The 23,979-nt window shown below is 38.4% G+C and overlaps 1 protein-coding gene across 1 annotated transcript in view; it reads left to right on the top strand.

Annotated features, from left to right (window-relative positions):
• LOC140076424 (uncharacterized) overlaps positions 1–23,979 on the top strand; it is a 108,985-nt gene that overhangs the window by 60,011 nt on the left and 24,995 nt on the right. The window contains exons 15-21 of the mRNA XM_072122954.1: positions 949–994; positions 17,985–18,330; positions 18,382–18,596; positions 18,675–20,024; positions 20,264–20,332; positions 20,656–20,732; positions 21,305–21,497. Of these exons, the coding sequence (XP_071979055.1) occupies positions 949–994; positions 17,985–18,330; positions 18,382–18,596; positions 18,675–20,024; positions 20,264–20,332; positions 20,656–20,732; positions 21,305–21,497 (2,296 nt within the window). The remainder of the gene's footprint in view (positions 1–948; positions 995–17,984; positions 18,331–18,381; positions 18,597–18,674; positions 20,025–20,263; positions 20,333–20,655; positions 20,733–21,304; positions 21,498–23,979) is intronic.

Raw genomic sequence — 23,979 nt, 5'->3', positions numbered from 1 at the left:
ACAACTACATTGACCACTACTGAATCTACAACAACTTTAACCACCAGTGTTGCAACAACAGAAACCTCACCAGATGCTACAAGTACTTCAACATCCCAAACATCTACAGAAACAAGCACCTTAGATACAACTACAACTAGTACTACTGAGTCTGCAACTACTCTAACCACCACTGATCCAACCGAAACTTCAACTGATACTACAAGTACTTCAGTATCCCCAACAACCACTGAAACCAACACCATAGTGACAACTGTGCCTGCAACTACATTGACCACTACTGAATCTACATCAACTTTATCCACCAGTGTTTCAACAACAGAAACTCTACCCAGTGTTACAAGTACTTTAGTATCCCCAACAACTGCTGAAACAAGCACCTTGATGACAACTGAACCTACAATTACATTGACCACTTACGAATCTACAACAACTTTAACCACCAGTGTTGCAATAACAGAAGCTTCACCTAATACTACAAGTATTTTATTATCCCCAACAACTACTGAAAAAAGCACCTTGTCGACAACTGAGCCTACAACTACATTAAACACTACACAATCTACAACTTTAACCACTAGTGTTGCAACGACAGAAACTTCACCCACTACTACAAGTACTTCAACATCCCTAACATCTACAGAAGCAAGCACCTTAGCGACGACTGCAACTATTACTACTGAGTCTACAACTACTCCAATCACCAGCGTTACAACCACAGAAACATCACCAAACGATACAACTATTGCAACATCCCCAACAACTACTAAAACAAGTATATTAGTAACAACTGAACCATCAACTACACTGACCACTACTGAATCTACAACTACTTTAGCCACCAATGTTGCAACAACAGAAACGTCAACCAATATTACAAGTACTACAACATCCCAAACACCTACAGAAACAAGCACCATAGAAACAACCACAACTAGCACGGCTGAGTCTACCGTTTCTCATACCAGCAGTGTCCCAACAACTACTGAAACAAGTACATTAGTGACAACTCAGTCCACAACCACACTGTCCACTACTGAATCTACATCGACTTTAACTACAAGTATTGCAACAACAGGGTCCTCAACAGGTACTTCAACTACTACAATATCCCCAACTACTACTGAAACAAGCACCTTAGGGACAACTACAGAATCTACAGCAACTTCAACCACCAATACTTCAAGTACTACAACACTCCAAACATCTACAACTATCCCCAGTACTGCAATTACAGAAACCTCACCAAATACAACTACTTCAACACCCCCTACAACTACTGAAACAAGCACTTCAGGGACAACTGAACCTATAACTTTACCGACCACTTCTGAATCTACAACAACTTTAACCACTAGTGTTGCAACAACACAATCCTCATCTGATATTACAACTTCCACAAAATCCCTAACATCTACAGAAACAAGCACCTTAGAGACAACTAAAGGTATCACTACTGAGTCAGCAACTACTCTAACCACCAGTGCTCCAACAACAGAATCCTCATCAGATACTACTACTTTCACAACATCCCCAACAACTACTGAAACAAGCACCTTAGTGACATCCAAACTTACAAATTCACTGTCCACTACTGAATCTCCAACAACTTTTACCACTAGTGTTGCAACAACAGAAACTTCAACATCAGCAACCCAAACAACTAAAACTACATCTTTGAATTCCACTATTGAATCGACAACTACTCCAACCACCAGTATTTCTATACAAACCTTACCTGTCATTTCAATTACTACAATATCCCCAACAACTTCAGAAACAAGCACCTTATTGACAACTGCAACTTCAAGTATTGCTGCCACAAGTGAAACTACAGCTGCTCCTACCACAAGTGTCTCAACACAAACCTCATCTGTTACTTATACTACTACAACTTCCCCAACAACTACAGAAACAAGCACTGTAGTGAAACCTGAAAATTCATCTTCAGCTATCACTACTGAATCTGCAACTTCGGCTACAGCTACTGTTTCAACACAAGCCTCACCTACTACTTCAACTACTATAACATCCCCAACAACTTCAGAAACAAGCACAGGAATGACAACTGAAAGTATAAGTACCTCACCCAACACTACAATTATAGCATCCCCAACAACTACAGAGACCAGCACTATAATAAATACCCAAACATCGTCTTCAGCTACCAATACTTATACTACAACTACTCTTCCAACCAGTGTTTCAACTCAAACCTCACCCAACACTACAACTATAACATCCCCAACAACTACAGAGACCAGCACTATAATAACAACCCAAACTTCGTCTTCAGCTACCAATACTGATACTACAACTACTCTTCCAACCAGTGTTTCAACTCAAACCTCACCCAACACTACAACTATAACATCCCCAACAACTACAGAGACCAGCACTATAATAACAACCCAAACTTCGTCTTCATCTACCAATACTGATACTACAACTACTCTTCCAACCAGTGTTTCAACACAAACCTCACCCAACACTACAACTATAACATCCCCAACAACTACAGAGACCAGCACTATAATAACAACCCAAACTTCGTCTTCATCTACCAATACTGATACTACAACTACTCTTCCAACCAGTGTTTCAACACAAACCTCACCCAACACTACAACTATAACATCCCCAACAACTACAGAGACCAGCACTATAATAACAACCCAAACTTCGTCTTCATCTACCAATACTGATACTACAACTACTCTTCCAACCAGTGTTTCAACACAAACCTCACCCAACACTACAACTATAACATCCCCAACAACTACAGAGACCAGCACTATAATAACAACCCAAACTTCGTCTTCATCTACCAATACTGATACTACAACTACTCTTCCAACCAGTGTTTCAACACAAACCTCACCCAACACTACAACTATAACATCCCCAACAACTACAGAGACCAGCACTATAATAACAACCCAAACTTCGTCTTCAGCTACCAATACTGATACTACAATTACTCTTCCAACCAGTGTTTCAACTCAAACCTCACCCAACACTACAACTATAACATCCCCAACAACTACTGAAACAAGCACAGTAGTGACAACTGAATCTAGAACAAGCTTTGTTGAATCTATAACGAATTCTACCTCTAGCGTCATACCAACAACCACAGGATCTTCAACAACCATGAGCATTCAATCAACCAGAGGAGAATCTACATCTTCTTCCACACCTACTTCAGGTGAATCCTTGACGTCTTCATCAACCACGACTTCAACATTACTCACCATAAATGAGACTGTAAATATGATAACTGCCCCCACCAATATGGCAATACTCAATTCTACTAGTGGGTTAACTACTTCCGTGTCAACCAGTATGGCAACATCTACATCTGGTGATACTTCTGCTAGTACATCAACATCCACCATTGAATCGCCATCTAATAAAACCACCTCAGCAATATCCACTGTTTCTCAAGCAGTAACATCATCCTCTGTTTCATCAACCAGTACTCCTCAATCGTCTACTTCTTCAACAACAACTCCATCAACACTCACACAATCTTCAAGTTCCACCGGCAACAATACTGTAACAACAGCTAATCCCACAGGTAGCATTGGCACTTCTTCTTCTTCAGGTATGACTTCTATTTCTGGATATACTGAAAGTGGGATTACTAATAGTACTATCACTCCAGGAACCACTACTAATGGTACAAATGTTAGTACTTCTTCACAATCTGCTGCTACCATGACCATGACAGGTACCACCACTGTGTCTGTTGCCCCTGTGGTTGTCACTAATAGTTCAGAAACTACGGCCTCCATAGTTACCGACAGTGGGGTTTCTAACACCACTGTTTCTACTGTTAGTAGTAGCACAGGTATCACTACTACAACGGTAACTGGTACCATGAATAGTAGCACCATGACTCCTTCTGTTTCCAGTACCACTAATCCATCAGGACTGAGTTCTACAAGCACAACTTCTTTTTTCAGTACTTCATCAGATTTAGCTACTAATACAGGAAATAATACTACCACATCCACCACAATATCGACTGCCAGTGGGAACACGAACAGCACTGCTACAACAGTATCTGGTAGCATTAACAGTTCTACCTTGTCTAGTGAATCTACTCTTTCTTTGACTACAATCACTTCTACAACATCAGGAGTGAATACTACAGGTACTGGTACTTTATCAGGACTAACCGGTACAACTACAACTGGGTTGAGTGCAACTAGTACTTCTGTCTCTACCGGTGCTACTACTGGATCCACTGTTTCTAAAACCACTGACAGCTCAACGGCCTCCACAATATCTACTGCCACTGGAACATATGCAAGTAACAATACTACTGTGCCTTCTGGATCAGGCGCAGCTACAAACTCCAGCTCAACATCAAACACAGGGACATCAAGTGGGAGCTCCTCTACGATTACTGGTAAGTTACACTGAAGTCATTGGGTGTCATTGTGGGTAGAAGGTTCACTAATTATGTGTTTTTGGGAGTCAATTTTGTATTTTTCTAAAAGATGTTCTGTCTTCTTTAATTTCATTTACAGCTATTAATGGAGGAACATCTACCCTAAACGCTTCCACCTTCACACAAACAACAGCCGACCAGTCTGAATGTAAGTATACTAATGATAAGTCGAAGTAAACTAGCACATACTAAATGTATAGTTCCTAGCTATAGAAGGAATCAAATCTTGGGTCAGTACTTGGAATATAGGCCACCTAGCCTACTCCACTTCTGGCTGGCAGTCCCCTTCACACCTTCGTGATGACTTGGCATGTAGGTTGCGTAAGTAGGTAAATAGTCACAATTCCTTGCCATGTGCCAGGAATTGCGACTATTTTGGCACTCGTTTGCCAGAAAGCTGGTGTAAACCCTCAATAAATGTACCACATTGACTAAATATTACTAATAAAGCGAGGAATTTCATTTTGGGGCGGAGACCAAGATTTAGCTGAGGGATTGGAAGACCTTTTAACCAGATTGTCTTTATCAGTAGAAGATCTGCCCTGCCGGCACAGCCACCTGCTGGATTTATCAGGTGGTTGAAGCCTAAATCCGGTTTGACATGGAAGCAGGGATTACTTCATATGCTGGTACCCTTAGTGAGTCTATTCATTTAATGATCTGGTCCTAGAATCTCTAAGTTACAAAATAGTAAATTGTTCATTAAATAGACTTCCCCAGAAACATAAAGGCAAAAAGTTTGCTGCTTGTGGGATTCCAGAAAAACAGACTTCCATTAATCTGACTTTAGTAAATCGCACTACGAACATGACAATCGGTAGTCATAGTCCAACTATTTGATAAAGCCGGAAACTAAAAATTGGCTGGATTTCATTGGTTGTTACATACATGAACTAAAAGTTATTTTATCTGTTACAATTGTATTATTTTTTTTTCCAGTTGCATATTGGGAAATCATTCTGTTGGGATTGGCCTCTGTCTTGGGCGCCGTCTTACTTGCAGGATTATTGTGTGGAGTAAGTACCTCAGTCGTCCATTCTTATTAGCATTAGGTGAATTGTTAGTGTTTATAGTGTGAACCAAGAAATTCTTATAATATTTTATTACTTTTAGTTTTGGGTTTACTCAAAAAGACAGGATCACGTGGTGGTCCCTAACCTAGAACAGTATTTACTTTCCATCTATTCACAGTTGGGGTAGCATTTCATTTAGGATTCTTCCAAAAAATTCTTCACCAACAAAGCATGGAACTGTGGGATGTGGTTAAGACTAAAAATGAGCAAAACTTTTTGTAGGTACAATCGATTTGGTACGAATCGGCCATTTTTAAGGCACCAAATAGAATCTGAATTTTTTCAGCTTTGCTTCGGAACAAATCTTTGAAAATGCATACTAGCTACTGGTGTCATTCATCCCAGAGCTTAGGGAAAGTGCACGGGCAAGGGAAGATTATAAAATTCATAAAAATTAAAGAACCTGTATATCAATTTCCAGGATAATTGGTGCACCATTAGTTCTGTCCAGATAGATTTGACCATGAACCAAATCTTTTTCAAAGTTTAATAAAGCTTCAGCAAAGTGAATCTTGGATGATTTGTTCATCAGAATGGACCCGCCGAACAACAGGATGGGGGGAATTTTTTTAAAACTTCTCCTGGCATCCCGTATCTAGTAAGAGGTTGTTTGGACCAGGTCGGGCATGGCAGGAATTTTCTACTATAGTAAATGTGCGTTCACGTCCCTGCCCGCCCACAGTCTAAAAGTGGCGTGAATGTAGGAAAAACAAGGGGAATTGAAGGGGATAGGGAGAATTTTTTTTCCCTTATCCACCAAAAAACTGTCAGAGAAGGCATATTAAATGTTCCCAAAGTCTTTTGGTAGTCCCTGATATATACTAATTGGACCTGAGGATTTCGTAAGATGAATCTCTGTTGGTTAAATATGAACAATCACTCAACACAAAGGGTTACTTCTAATAGGATGACTCACAAGTATTATAGATTATTAGAACTTATTGATGGCCTTCCAAACATAGAGATGTAGAGATCCATAATGGATGGAGAGTTGGGCTATCAGTAATATCATTTCTGGTGGCCTCATGTCCGACACTAAATTTGGTATATTATATATGATGTACAATAATGTAGGATGTAGAGTCCTACACAAGTATTGTAGATTACTAGATGATATTGATGGCATTCCCAACATGTAGATTCACAGGTCCATTCTGGATGGAGAGTTGGGCTATTAGTATCATCATCTCTGGTGGCTAGATGTCCAACACGGAACATGGTATATTGTGATGAACAATATTTTTAATTGTCATCTTTGTGATTTGGTTGTGGGAGTGGTGAAGATGGATACCTAAAGGAGCTGAGTAGCATTCAGTAAAATGGCATCTGACAATCCTTGTGATTCGGGTTTTTAGTTTAAGCAACTTAGTAGCACTCACATTAAAGTTCTGTTTCCCCCAAAAATATGTTATTCCTTGTCTTGCAGGTATTGGCTTGCCTACGTTCTACTGCCACATATCCTGTAGCTACCTATCCAAGTTACTTTACTCATTATGGCTTGTTCAACTCAAGACCTTCCATACCGACAGACCTTGAAAGAGGAATGGACCTGAGATATCATCAGAGAAGACCATCAGCCCCAAGAGGAGAACGCTACCAACAATTCAGACAGTCCAATAGAGGGCAACGTTATAAGTAAACATACTGAAGGACTGGTTAATTTTATTTAGGTGATGATGTGTCAAGTCTACATGATGTCACCAGAGATAAATTTTATAAGACATATTTATTAATACTTTAGGAATTTTCGGAAATATCATCCCAACAGATACTTGATTCTAGTGTTGATTATTATTGTATTATCAGTGTTGTTAATGTCAATGGACTGAAACTCTTGAGAAGTTATAATTAGTGGACAAGATGGGACTTTCCAATGAAGAAGACCTTCTTTATAAAAGATGCTTAGGCTTTGCTGCACCTCTTGACCCTCAGATGGCTGTTCTGTTATTTCGCCATCTGGACTTATGGAAATTATGGTTCATATAAAAAAGAATTGTCAATAAGAGTTGCAGAAAGTGTAGCTTTATATTAGGTCTCTCTAGACCATGCATGACATGGAGAGCAATCATTTCACCCTACATTCTGTAATACCTTAATTCACCTTCGGGGGAGCTGCTTATAAAGTGAACACTTTCTTTTTCAGTTTTCTCCACTGATCTCCAAACTGAGGCTGATTGTAAAGAATAACATTATCAGAGGGCCCCTCGGTTATAGACATATGACCTGTGTAAGGTGTACAGAGACAAGGGCTACAAACATGGCAGATTTCAAAGTTACTGCACTAATAAGACAGCAAATATCTCTCCTTAACTACCTCCATAGGTTACATTTATAGATTATTCATATTGTATAGCTGTGCTACTTTCTGCATCATTGCATATATTAATTTTACTAAAAGAGGGCTTGACAATGTTCTGCAGATTTTTATGGCTTTTTATAGTTTCATTAATTTATTTATGTATCTATATTATTATATCATTTCTGAAAAACATGCTGAGCATTATATGTACATATTGTATCATTGCTTATTATATTATATTTATTTCATGTTTGTATGACTATTTATATGCACAAAAATAAAGCGGGCTTTACCATCATCTTATGTTTAGTCCCTTATATCAAGGTTGTATATATCCTCCCACCTCGTAGATTGCTCATAAGATTTTGTAAAAAATGACTTTGAACTTTGGGTATTTATTTGGGTATTGAATTTATTTGGGGTCTTTACCTTAATAATTATCTTAACAAAATTATATTATCTTAACAATATATCTTACAGTTATCTTAATAATACATATACATGATGAATGTGTACACTTTTATAAAGTGGACTTTATCAACTGAAGTCAGACCTCTCATAAATGGGGGCCAAAATCTTGGCTGGATTGTCTACCACTCCCCACCTGCATCATCTGCGCTTAACGATCCGATGCTTTGAGAGCCAGAAGTCTCCAAGAAGCACCCATGGCTGTCATTCAGTAATCAGTGGTATATTGTATGACAGATCAACCCCTACTAACACACCCTGGGGGGTCTAAAAAGTAAAAAAAAATAATATTGTGTTTAAAAAATAACTCTCATAACAATAAACAAACAAATGACCATATTTTTGGACATAACATGCACCTTATAATAAGAAGCATCCCAAGAAAAAAAATATATGACACCAATTGAAAAATACAGTACACACAGCTCTGCTACATCCATTCACTCACACACAGCTCTACTACATTCATACACTCACATACTTCTCTGCAAAATGCATTCACTCACAGATAAAGTGCAGCTACATCCATTCACTAACACATATAGCTCAGACACTTATTTACTCTCACACATCTATACTAGATCTATTCACTCACATACAGCTCTGCTACATTCAGACACTCACATACTTCTCTGCTACATGCATTCACTCACACATACAGTGCAGCTACATCCATTCACTAACACACATATAGTTCGGCTATACCCATTTACTCCCACACATCTATACTACATCCATTCACTCACACACAGTTTTGATACATTCATACATTCACATAGTTCTCTGCTACATGCATTACTCACACACACAGCACAGCTACATCCATTCACTCACACACATATAGCTTGGTTATAGCTCAGTTACAACCATTTACTCCCACACAGCTATACTAGACCCATTCACTCACACAACTCTGCTACACATATTCACTGGTCTATCAAAATAGCCATAATGGCAAAAATTCAACTACCCGAATTGCTGCTTTTTTTGCATTTTTCCACCCATATTTTTTGAATAAGTGATCAGAAGGCAGAACAGTTCCCACAATGGAATCAATCTTAGCATCAGCTTTGAGTGTCAGAAACTGAAGATACATATAATTTTTTTTCCTGAACCGAAGCTTAAAGGGATCTGCAATTTGGAATCAAAGCCCATTAGAAAAGGTCTTAGCTGTGTATTACCATCAGTTTTACGGAATTAGATATTTTCTATGATGTTATGTCACTTTCTAGTACATGAAGTGCTGAGCAATCCTGGTACGGTGCTTTAACCTCTATGACCATCGCTACAGGCTGTTTACGTTTGAGTCAACAGAGGGATTAAGGGATTATCTCGATTTTAGTCTGTCAAAACATAGTGAATCCTGCCGGTCCGCCTCTCCATTGTCTATGGACATCCCAGCGCAGCTAAGTAATGAGTAGGCTCAGAAAACTGTGTTAAATATCGGAATTCCAAAAATTAAAAAATTTACTTGTAGCCCAAAATTAGTATAGAACTTCATACTGTACATATTCTTGTGATGATACTGACTCCTGTTGTGAGACTCTTTACTTAGTCTACAACCCTCTGCAAAAAGATCATATTTAATCTTTGATTTCCAAACTCGGATTTCCACTCTTTGGCTATTCGGTGGAAATGGCCAACTACTATGTGTCCACCTCTAATTCTGCTCTATGATATTATACATATATAATATTATATTGCAAAAAGCTGTTGAGCTTCAGGAAGGACAGGAAAGACACATCTGAAATTTAACATGTAAGTGGATCTAAAATTTTGTTGAAAGTGCTGTGAGAAGAAAGTAGGGCTGGAAATGTTGCCCAATCCATTAATTTACCAGAAGATAAGAAACTGTCATGGATGTCTCCTAGTGGCTTACTTCCCTGCCCACATGGAGACATAACTGTGGACTGAACAACTGGGCAAAAGCTGATGGTGCTTAACAGGGTAGGTCTAAAGGAGGTGGGGGCCCCTGGGTGCAGACTGATGAGGGCCCTCCCCACATTTTTTTTCAATAAAGTAAATGTTGCTAGTAATATATAAGTACAGCCCCGTAGTATTTAATATATTTACAACTCTCCCACCGGAGCCAGACCCGCACATATAGTGGAATGACCCATACTTGGAGCAAAGTGGTGGGGGCACTGGGCCTCACGCCCCAGGATACCTCCAGGTAATTTGAGCGTGGTGGTGAATGTCTCTCTTGAATGTGTTGGCCAGAAATAGCTAGATAACTAGGACTTATCTTTCAACCTTCATGTCTATGTTTTTATACAGCAACGAACAGGCTCAACCATTGATAGTCTATGAAGAGGATTGGCCATTGATAGTTATTCTTGCCCAACCACTTTAAACAATGGAGATTTAGAATGTCAAACATCATTCTCCACTGATATGATCTTTCGACAAATACCCATGACAAGTCAGGAAATCATTTTTGGATGGATTTCTTCTTTAACAATAAAATCCTCATAACCTCATCATCCGGTGATGTTTATGACTCATAACATTTCTTAATGTAGTCGCTATGATTGATATCTTGCAGATCCTGCTCTTGAATATATCGAAAGCTATGAAAAAAAATTAGATTTTATGCTAAATTGATCAGAATGGGGCAAGATTTTAATATATTATCCCATACATTGGATGGGATTAAAATAATTGGATCAGTGTTGGACTCCTTACACCTGATTCTTCACTCCAACAGGGATCCAGTGTATGCTACTTGAATGTTCTTGAAGACCAGTCTCAGTTGTCTATTTTGCCGATGAGGATAAATCCTGGACTATATTCCAGTGATGTTTTATCTAACATATGTGCATTAGATCTTGCCGACACATCTCACAATCTGTTTGCTCTGCAATGAGATACTGGTTTTACGTCAGTGACTCCTAACTTACTATGATTGAGAAACTCTTGGGCATCTTTCCGCCTCCACCCCTTTTCTTCCTTGATAATCCTTATTCATATCTCTGATTATTATTCTTAATGTAACTACTACCATTATGGCACCAAAATATTGGCTTTTTTTATTGTAAAATGTGGCTCCATCCAAAAAGAAAGTAGAGTGTTATTTGGCCCTACCCGTATGCAAAATATATGGAGATTCATCAAGGCTTGTATTTGTGTCCAAGCCTTGATAAAGAGGCAATTCCTGGTGCGACTGTCTCCCCCTTTACGGCAATAACATGCCAAGTTGGCATGGAGGGGGCCTTGCTCCGCATGCACTAATGCAATACCAATATTCTGTGGCAATACTTGATAAAACCAGACAGGAATTATGGATAAAACTGTCTAAAAACAGACATCAACTATCAGATAGAGACACATATGAAAAATTTAGAATTTCTGAATTGACAATGAAATATGCATTGAACAATACCATCGATGAGTATATATTCAAGAGAGGAGATGCCAACAACTCCAATCTTTTATGTATTACCCAAAGTCCATAAGACTTTAAATAAGTCACTGGATGAAAAAATAGTGGCCTCTGTTGATTCTATATTATCAAAGCTGTGACACCTCTCATATAAAGTAGATAAAACTATTATGGAGCGGACCAGGGACTAGGAGCCCCGGCGGTACCCATTGTGATTGGTGCTGGCACCAATTGCCAATAGCCAATATTTTGCATTAACTCTTTAAAGGACATCTACCATCAGAACACCTGATGGTAGATGCTTATACTTACCTCCCCATCCATGGCTGATGTGCCGTAATCTTCTTTTAGTATGTATAAGTGGTGCAGCGTTTCCGAGAAATAAGGGTTTTAAAAATATGTAAATTAGCCTGAGGCTCTCTGCCGAGCACCTTTTGGCTCTTCCGACTACCAATTATGCATGGCTCCCGGCCCGGCTGGGTCTGCCTACACAGAACTCAGAGAACCGATGGGAAGTCATCGGCTTTCCCTCTGCAATTCTCGCACTACGAGTGATCATAGCAGAATGTATAGATTTAATGCTATGATAACAAATAATGCGCACAGAGCCCGAGAACTGCAGAGGGAGAGCCCTTCAGGCTAATTTACATATTTTAAAAACTCTTATTTCTCAGAAACACTGCACCTCTTATACATACTAAAAGAAGATCACTGCACATCAGACAGGGATGGGAAGGTGAGTATAAGCATCAATACCTGATGGTAGATGTCCTTTTAAATCTGTTGGCAAACTACTGATCACGAGCGTTACTGGTCGAGGTCCAGGTTCGGTATCCGAATAGGATTTTTTAAATCACGTTCTTCCAAACTCGGCCAAACCAATGTGACTTCTCATCACTAGATATGACCTAAGTCGTTACTTAAAATTCAGATAATACCTGTGGACAGGTGGCTGATAACAATAGATATGGTGAGTTTATATACATTGATAGAGCATTATAAAGGACTAGCAGCAACGGAATAGAGATTACAACAGATAAACTATACATATAATCACCAAGCCTTTATCCTAAACTCACTGGCATTAGCCTTAAAAAAGATTTTTTCCTGTTACAGGTTGGTTTCTTCATGCAGAATGGGAATCACGATAGGGACAAATAGCCATCCTCAATGCAAATTTGATGTCTTTCTTTGAAGCAAAGTTCATTTACCAATATCCACCATTTTATGAGATGGTACTCATCCACCCACTTAACACCCTACAAAATGTACCATTTTGGTGTGAATATGACTCCTAATAGGTAAGTTGGATCACATGATAAGAAAACACTGATAGACAGGTCAAGAGGATTAATCTGATATAGGGGAGTTTTTGGAGTTCTCATTGATCTGCATCAAAAACTCCCCAACATTACGTAATAAACTGGTAAGGGCTGATCTAGGGAGGGTCAAAAGAACCACATGACAATCCTTCCTGTCAACTCGGAGAAAAGCTACTTTTATGTGTTTATACTGTCTGTGTTTAGCTTAGTTCTGACGTTAGGGGAATTTTTCCACCACCCGTACACAGAGAAAATATTTCATGTCAAATGATAAGCGTAATTTACATGATTTAGTGCCCTTTTCGATATGTTAGGGAAACTCTCCAGCATGTCGGGGATCCAAAGGAAAATATACATTCACAATTTTACGTGGAAACCTACATCTTCCATACTGTTTCATTCTAAAACATGGAAAGAATCTGCCGACCACCGAAGATGAGTTGGAGATTTAAAAAGCACTTTGCTCCAGAAAGAGGCCTATTGGATCCATGCCTTACAAACCCTGGAACTGAAGGGGTTAAAGATGGAAAGTGAGATAAATAGATTATAAGATGGTGAACTTACATTCTGCAGAATCAGTGATTTAAAGGAGTAGAATTTCTGATATAGTGATGGTGGTAGAACATCCATACTAACAGTCTTACAAAAGAGTGGGAATTTGTCAAGAAATATATGTCCATAGGTATTGTGTGTCTTTTCATCAGATCCACTCACTCCACGTGTAACAGCTAGGCCTGATGTGGTTGCAGCCACATCCTCTGTTTGTAAAGTTTGGTTTAGGAAGTGCTGATGAGTGTGATTCCATTCTTAGGATACATTCTGTCCTTACTAGTCTGATCACCGCTTTATTCCATTACTTGCTTTCTTATTTGCATTCCACCACACCTGTCTGTCTCCTGTTGATTTTACAATGGGTTTCAAACAGTTAAGTTGAGGTGTTTGCTGACGTTAATCTTTAATTCTGTGTCTTCGATTTCTTGACCCTTTTCCTATTTCCTGAGCATTTGTTTTGCCTCTCGATTCTGTACTGCGTTGTCTTCTTCCATCTGACCCATTTTTGATGACTACTCTACTTTGTTTTACTTTTGTATTTTGTATTGTCTCCGTGTTCGCACTAAGATGCAGGAAAGGAACATCAACCAGTTGTCACCTACTTCCAAGGAAAGGCTGGGCAGTTAGGCAGGGTCAGCTGGGAAAGGGTTTTAGTCTTAGGGCTTACTGTCCTCTAGACTTTCTACGCCATTCCCTTACATCATAATACCATGAGGGTGAGTGAGAAACGAGTGCAGACCTGGCCAATCAAGGCATATTTGATTTGACTCCAGTTTAGTTGGACTAAGTTAAATCTGATGAAAAATGGAATGGAAATGGACCAAAACTGTCAGCTAAATGTGTGTTCTTGGATTGTTTTCTGAAAAATGAATGAAATAGCACTCCTATATAACAGTCATCCATGGAGGAAATATATTTTAATACTTCCCGGTTTGCATTTTTGAAGTCAATATTGGTTACCAGAGCAACCATACATCTACTATTTTGTATAGTTAATAATGTACATTACAATCTTCTTATTTTAGAGATTATGGACACACCCCACCTCCCCTGTCAGTGATCTCAGAATTCTTGGCTGTGACATGTGTTTCAGTACAGAACGTCACTTTTCTGCCCTGTTCACGCACATATTGAGTCGAGGTGCATAGTTCTAGAATGTGTCACCGGTCCTGCTGCTGTGAATATCTAAACTATTGCACCTGGAGTAAATGTATAAATATTTTTCTTGAATAGAACAATTGATATAAGTTTCATAGGGTGTCACCTATTGGCAATGACACACATGGGCTGTCACCAACTCAACATAAAAACCCCCAACAGGGAACCGCCAGTAGATCTTGCTATGTTTTGACTGCATCAGGACATAATAACTGATTGTACAGAACAATAATACAAGACACGATGAAGATTTCACTCCTCGGTCTCCTTGTGTTCTTTGTTGCATATCTCGGTCGTACAGGTAAGAAAATTTGCATGATATAAACATTCTCAATTTTTTGGAATGATTTGCTTTATCAGTTTGCGATGCCGCAGGGGTAATTGTTTTATATACGAATTGAAGCATCAATAAATTATAGAGTGAAAACAAATCATAAAAACGTCTGAGTGAGTCTTAGAATAATAATGTTCTAATGACAGAGACGTATTATTATTTTATGAAGAATAACACCTTCACTGCGCTAATTATATAGTAACAGCACAATAAAAACATCTAATCATTCGGAGTAATTTATGTGTTGTGGCTTCAAGATGTTTTCATTTCGCTGTTAATTTGTTTTAGTTACCTGTGTATCTACTTATTTATCACATAAGAGGATTTGTTTAAGATCTTTTTTTTAATTGCAACTTCATATACAGGCAGTCCACCGGGTTACGTACAAGATATGTTCTTTAGGTTTGTTCTTAAGTTAAATTTGTATGTAAGTAGGAACTGTGTATTTTATAATTGTAGAGCCAGAACATTTTTTTTTGTCCCAGTGACAATTGGATTTTCAAAATATTTTGCTGTAATGGGAACAAGGATTATCAATTAATCCGTCTGTAACTAGGGGTCGTCTGTAAGTCGGGTGTCCTTAAGTAGGGGACCGCCTGTATTTGTAATGAAAGACTCATATTAGTATTATAAGATCTTATTGTGTCTGTTTTTATATAGTGAACTTGTAACTTGTATATACACACACATATATATATATATATATATATATATATATATATATATTAGTAGTAGTATTATTAGCATTGTTAATAATAATAATTCATATATATATATATATATATATATATATATATATTCATTATATTGTATTAATTATAATAATCATATAATAATGTATTTTGGCATATTCTTTTTATTTAGTGTTCCACTAAAATAACCAGAAATAAATTAATAATAAGAAGAATTGTTCATTAATATAATTGTTATTATCCGTACTATTATTTGTATTGAACTAATATTACTTAGATGTATTTCTTCATTGGAATTATTTATGGTGGTTTTAACTGTAACAATAGTGCTCGTGGTGGAATGAGTGATATTTTAGGGCCATATTCTTTCTGTTTTAGTTATTATTAGTCGTGAAAGCAATAGAAATAATGTTCCTTTTGTGTATCATACATATGATACCATGTTAGTATCATACATATATCTGTTTACATTGTTCCTTTGTAAAGATACATGGAATAGCTCATTCATTTAATACGCAAGAAGGACAGCGACCCCAAACCATCGAAAATTCCAATAATAATGTTTGTGCTCGCAGCTGATAATTCCAGTGTTTGGATTCACCATCAGATGAAGAGTAGAAGAAGTCACATCACAACCAAGAGATAAGATGAAAATCAAGCTTTTATTCACCAAGGTATATGAGCGGCGTTTCGAGCATGATTATCAAGTATGCTTGATAAAGATTCACTGTTAATCGAAACGTTGTTCATATACCTTGGTGAATTAAAGGCTTGATTTCCGTCTTATCTCTTGGGAGTGATGTGGCTTCTTCTACTCTAAGTCTGTTCTTTTAACACAAAAGACTATGGAAATCCTACTAATATTTGGCCTTTATTATCATTAATATTCTTATTTTATTATTGTGATTTTACTGGTGTTATTGTACTATATCATGTATAGGACTACAGAATATGTTGGTACGATTTAAGCAAAAATAATAAAATTATATTTTTTAGCAAAAACTCGGTTCATCTAAGCTCATCTAATTCAAATGTGTCAGTTATTCGCACACCCATGGCGGCCAGATTTACAATTTATTCAAATTTTAGCCAAAAAACATTTTATTGAAACTTGATGACATATAATACAAACATAATAAAAATTTGTTTTTTGTTCTTTCAGGTTGTCAGACAACAAATGAAACAGGTAAATTAAATGTATTTTTCTTCATCTTTATTTTTCAGCACTCACACAGATGACATTATAATACAACTCTCTTCCCGGTAAAACCCACCCCCAACATATCTGCTTTTTTGAAAAGCTGTTTGAGTAGCACAACCTTAGACCAAGATCTTAACCTACAAATTACTTAGAAGAAACCTACCATGAGGAATCCCCTATAAGAAGTAGATCTGATGGTAGATTCCTCCTGTCTGTCACTGCCCTAGTCTGTGATTTAATAATCCTGGAACCTAACCTGTTAAAAACTTTATTCTAGTAACATGTAAATTAACTGCAGAGGCTACTAGGGCGTGTACCAGCCTGGCCGGGCACTGGGAGTTAAGGATAGTACACGCCCCAGTAGCCTCTGCAGTAAATTTACATATTACTAAAATGAAGTTTTTAACAAATGAGGTTCCAAGATTATTAAATTGCAGTTTAGGGAAGAGGCAGCAGGAGGAATCTACATTCGATCTACTTCTCATGGTAGATTCCTCATGGTAGGTTTCCTTTAAATGTATAAGGGCTGTAGAGAAAAACAAGATCTAGATCTGCACTGGATGTCTATTTTTCTATTGTTTTTAAATATCAGCCATGTTATTGTCACATTTTAGGTTGTTCACCATCTTAACAGGACAGAAAATCCTTAGTATTTCCACTATGTGTGAATGTAGCCCTAATCTCCGGATATTTGACAAGCTGTTTTCTTTCATTGTCATCTGCTACTTGTGCAGAAAGCAAATTCCTTCCCTGTGAAATATCACAGCCGCACCTTGGTGACCTTGCCAAGTTTACATTAGTCTCTCTGCCACTCCTGGTTCCTCAGTCTATACATTATGACTACTACTGTTTATAAAAATGTTTTAAATAATGGATTTAATGGTTCTAAGGTGGTACAATTTAAAAAAAAATGTTTTTTCTTTCTTTTTTTGACAGTCTCTACTACAACAAGTACTACATCAAGTACAAGTGGATCTTCAACACCGACTACTGTAACAACATCCACTACAAGTTCTACACCAAGTACTGTCACCTCAAGTACAGATTCAACAACAACTAGCACTACTCAACCTGCAACCACAACATCAACTACTACTTTAACCACTTCTCCTAGTTCATCAGCAAGTACAGCCACACCAACAAGTACTGATACAACAACTAGTACTACTCAGTCTTCCACCCCAACATCAACTATCACTGCACCCACAACCACTTCTGCTAGTTCTTCAGCAAGTACAACCACACCAACAAGTACGGATACAACAACTAGTACTACTCAATCTTCTACTACTTCATCAACTACTACTGTAACTACAACTGCTTCCACTAGTTCTTCACCAAGCACAGCCACACCAACAACTACTGACTCAACAACACCTAGCACTACTCAGTCTTCCACCCCAACATCAACTATCACTGCAACCACATCCACTTCTCCTAGTTCGTCAGCAAGTACAGCCACACCAACAAGTACTGATACAACAACTAGTACTACTCAATCTTCTACTACTTCATCAACTACCACTGTAACTACAACCTCTTCCACTAGTTCTTCACCAAGTACAGCCACATCAACAAGTACTGATACAACAACTAGTACTACTCAATCTTCAACCCCAACATCAACTATCACTGCGCCCACAACCACTTCTTCTAGTCCTTCATCGAGTACAGCCACACCAACAAGTACTGACTCAACAGCAACTAGTACTACTCAATCTTCAACCCCAACAGCAACTACCACTGCAAGCACTAGCACTTCTGTAAGTACTTCACCAAATACTCCGACATCAACAAGTCAGTCTTCCACTACTACATCTTCACCTAGTACAACCACTCCAACAAGTACTAATACAACAACCACAACTAGTACTACTCAACCCTTAAGCCAAATATCAACTGCCACTGTGACTTCTGGTAGTTCTTCAACAAGTACTGATTTAACAACTAGCACTAGTCAACCCTCAAGTGGTACATCAACCACTACTGCAACGACACTCACTTCAGCTAGTTCTTCACCAAATACTTTTTCAACAACAACTAGTTCTTCTCTATCTTCATCTAGTACCTCAACTAACACTGTTTCTTCTACAACTTCTGTTAGTTCTTCAGCAAATACTAGCATACCAACAAGTACTGATTCAACCACTTCATCAACATCCACTGCATCAACCAGTAATATAACAACATCAACCGTGTCAGTAACATCCATCTCTACTCAAACTGTTCCTAGTGTACCTAGCACAACTATCACTACAACACCTACTAATGGACTATCCACTAACACAACCACAAACACAGAATCAACTACTCAATCATCATCTACTACTTCTTTACCTGGGACAACTTCAACTAATACATCAACCAATGCTGTGACAATCCCAGCTTTAACTGGTTCTTTGTCAAATACTACTGCAACCTCCAATACTGACGTAACTACAGTAACAACATCCTCTACTTCTGGAACAACTAATGGTACCATTTCTACTACACCATTAATAACAACTGGTACTACTATCAGTTTATCCACTACACCAAGTGTTACTAATAATACCAGCACCACTGGCACAACTGTTAATTCCACAAGTGTTACAGTTAGTACTAGTCCTGTGACAACAACTCTAGGTACAGGGACAACCTCAAACACCAGTACATCTACAGACTCTCCTACAACTGTGAACACCACCTTGTCTGGAACCACTGCTACTATTACAACTAATGCAACTACAGTTTCCATAATCAGTGGGAACACCACTACTACGTCTTCAACAGTGACTGGCACCAATAATAACAGTACATCTAACACATCAGGATCTACTTCTACAACTGTTGACCCTTCATCAGTATCAACTTCAACAACAATAACTGTGAATAACACATCTGGATCCAGTACATCCACAACTCCTGCAGGAGGCACTAATTCTACTTCTACAACAGTGTCAACTAATGGAGTCATAACTACTAACACCAATAACACCACATCGTCAGGATCAACTGGATCAAGCTCAGCTGGAATAACTTCTTCAGCCACAAGTTCTAATTCCACATTGAATGCAGGCGTAGTCTCTACCACAACATACACCAGTAAGTTATCAAAAGTATTCTTTCTATTTGGTGTAAAACATCTATTACATTGGTGGTTCATCCGGAGCACATTATGCTTTGGGACTCCTTACTCTAACTGGTAATGTGAAATTCTCACTAATTTGTCTTCCTTGTTTTGTGGGCTTGAATCAAGTAGGGTGATAGAATCTTCTACTAATATTTTGTTTCCATTATTCTACAGTTATTTAACTTACTCTTTGTGTATTTTATCTCTACAGCTTCTAATGAAGTCACATCAACCCAAAATACCATCACCTCTACCCAGACTGCCACAGACCAATCTGCAAGTAAGTGTTAGATATTTTAAAGAATATACAGTTTATTTGATTTAATTATACATTGCCAAGTTGGTCCACCAAAACATTAAAGAACCCTCCGGTGAGCCCATATTGGCCGTTTATATTACAGAAACCACTTCCTGTAGTGTAGTATAGACCCAAAGTCCAGGGAACATGGGGCTTTCTATATGGAGTTTCTTCTGTGTGTGCCACATAGCAGAGCTATAATCTCATCACCCACCTTCTAATGATAACCAAATAGCTCTGCTCGACCTGTCTCAGTCTATAAAGGATATAAATTTAAAGAAACATTAACCATTCTTTTTTTGTAGTTCCATACTGGGGAATCATTCTTATTGCGCTGGTATCAATTTTGGCCTTCGCCTTCATTGTTTGTCTAATATGCGGGGTAAGTACCTATTAGGATGTTATCATCCATATATTTAGTCCATGAAAATGCATCACTAAATACATAGTGTGGGTAGGATGATGGGGTAACCTTCTGTATATAAAACGAGGAACCCCTTACACACAGTGTCTAAGAAGGGTTATTCCTCCATGGGACTTCTTCTCAACATGGCTATCTTGGTGATTAAAGACCACACTCATGATGTAGAGGTTACCAATGGTTGGATACCTCTAGATGTAATATACCATCCTCCTCATCAGAATTATCGTAGTAAGGAAGAACCATTGGCTTGATGATACAGTGTCATTGGTCGGACACCTATGAATGAAAAATGACACTCTACTCACCAGGACTGACTGCCTTGGCAAGAAAGGACCAATGGTGTAATTGTGAGGTTACCAATCATGGGAAACCAATGGTTTCAAAATACCATCCGCGTCAGTAGGACTCTCTTAGTTAGTCAGATATATGATGGTGAATGTACCAAAGATTGGAATCCTTTAGATGTTTTACAACATACAAAATAATATGTAATTTCAAAAATTTAACATGACAATATATTTTTCCATCAGATATTGGCATGTTATGGGTCTCCCTCGGCATATGCTGTATCCGGATATCCAACCTATGTCACTCATAATGGTTGGTTCGGTTCTGCAAGACCGTCCTTAGTGACAGACGCTGAAAGTGGAATTGAGTTAAAGAATCAACAGAGGAGACAGTCAGCCTCAAGAGGCAATCTTTACGAGACACGTCTCCCATCCCGTTGAAGACAACATGACGAGTAACATGAAAAAATTTTATGGACAGATTTTTCCATTTCACTGCAGTCATGATACTATGAGAAAATATCACATCAGTATTGTCTAAGTGCCATGTTTCGAGTAGAGTGAAATTTGTATGTATTGTTTGAAGTTTGGAATATTAAGAAGTCATAATAGGGAAACAGCCATCGATGGCTTCTTTTTGACCTGTTCCAGTGGTTTACTTGAAGTTTACTGGTTTATTTTATTATTGAGACCTGTTCCTATCCCCGTACTATCCAAAATGTGTTTCAGCATGTTACAATATTACTGCCACTAGACTGAATCTTTTGAAGATGATGAACATTGGGTGGTTGGTGCATGAAGATTAGACTTGATCGGCATCATCTGTTATAAAGATTATCTGTCACGGGGAATAAAGTGAGATCTTAAGTCTTAAGCAACCAACTAATTGCTGGTTAATTTAAGACAACAATAGGAAGAGATGTACAAGTTTTTACAACATTGTGCTCTACTGTGTGTCCTCAATCACTGTTGACAGCAATCAGAAGAGCACAATGTTGTTTCATCCTGTAAAGATGTGGAAGATGGATTTATGGAATGGGGCTTGAGGAGCATTGCCATGGGTTATTCTACAAGTTTTTGGTGATCAGAATTTACGTAAAGAAGGCCTTCTGTCACTCATCAATTCCAACTTCTCACATCCTTTTTTATGTGCTTCTCCACTGATTTGGCGTCATCCTTGTTTTTCTGGCCACTACCGCGTAATTGGTACCATTTGTTTTTTGGACTCTCTACAGTTGTGTTGGTGATACCATCCTAAGATTCCCTAATAGTTTCCTTACTTACCTAATTGGCTGCTGAGACCTTTCAATTTAAGCTAACAACATTGCTGATGGGAAAAAGTTGGAAAAATTCTAACTTCGCCTGATTATTGAAATTTTAGAATCTGTTTGGGGGATGAAAGGTCCTTTTTAAAGTCTAAAGGGTTGTATGAAAGGGTCTCTTTTTTATTTCACAAACATCACCACTGTTGCTAAGAATGGAATTGAACCTCAGCTCATTTAACCTCAATCGGGTCCGGGTTATGTTAAACATTGTTGACAATCCTATATGATATCCTATAGACAAAAAATAACCACCTTGTATTACATTTTTATACCTTGTGTATCGGTATTCTAGATATGTCTCAGTGCATACCTCTGCTTTGTAATTTATAGAACTAAAAATAATTATGGGAATTTTACAGTGTTCTGTACATTTTTTTTTACTTCTCCTGAAGGCTTTTTAGTTTCATCACTTTACATAAAGGTGCAGCCAATGACACCTCCTGCCTTATTAAGACATCAGTATTAGAAATATCTCCTGGTAGGTGTGGGCCCTGGAGGACTGGGAGGGTCATGTTACACCTCTCTTGTCTACCATGAGTTAGCTTTTTTTATATCTGCACCAAATGTATATATTTTGGAGGATCATTTGTATATGTACATTTGTAAATATAGATATATATTAATATTTTATATTTATTGCAATATTTGTTATACATTTTATTTAAATATACAAATTAATCAAATAAAGTTTTCTTCATACGCCAGGTGCCGCTCTTCTTTTTGCTGTTGTTATTTTAATTATGACAAATTGAAATTATTAATTGGTTTTCAATTCCTCTACATGTTTTATAATACTGGTTGAAGTCAGATCTGAACTGATTTGATCTTTCATGACTAGGGAGTTTTGTTAGAAGTTTTGATAAACAGTACCGTATATACTCCAGTATAAGCCAAGACCCCTAATTTTACCACCATAAAACTGGGAAAACCTATTGACCCAAGTATAAGCCAAGGGAAATGCATTGGTCACAGCCTCCCAGTATATAGCCAGCCAGCCCCTGTAGTATATCGCCTGACAGCTCCCTGTAGTATATAGCCTGACAGCTCCCAGTAGTATATAGCCTGACAGCCCCTGTAGTATATAGCCTGCCAGCCCTCTGTAGTATATAGCCTGCCAGCCCCCTGTAGTATATAGCCTGCCAGCCCCCTGTAAAATATAGCCAGCCCCCTGTAGTATATAGCCTGCCAGCCCTCTGTAGTATATAGCCTTCCAGCCCCCTGTAATGAAGAGCCTGCCAGCCTCCAGTAATGTATAGCCAGCCCCCCTTTAGTATATATCACCTGCCAACCCCCTGTAGCGTATAGCTTACCAGTAAAAAAACTGACTACTCACCATTTTGACACCTCGGGCAGCTCCTCTCCTATCTTCATCTGCATGGCAGGTCTACAACAGCTCCAGGGGCAGCGCCTCCTCTTTCTTCATGTGCGCTGGCGCCAGGTCCGCGACAGCTACGTGCGCATGGCCCAGCACCATCTGACATTAAAGTTGTGCGCCGGCCGGTGTGCACAGAGCCGTCGCGGACCTGCAGCTGGCATGAAGAAAGAAGAGGTGCTGCCCACGTTGCTGCCGCAGACCTACCGCACACATGAAAA

This window comes from Engystomops pustulosus, chromosome 9 (genome assembly GCF_040894005.1).
Source record: "Engystomops pustulosus chromosome 9, aEngPut4.maternal, whole genome shotgun sequence".
Lineage (NCBI taxonomy): Eukaryota > Metazoa > Chordata > Amphibia > Anura > Leptodactylidae > Engystomops > Engystomops pustulosus.
This window is presented reverse-complemented; position numbering and strand designations above follow the sequence as displayed.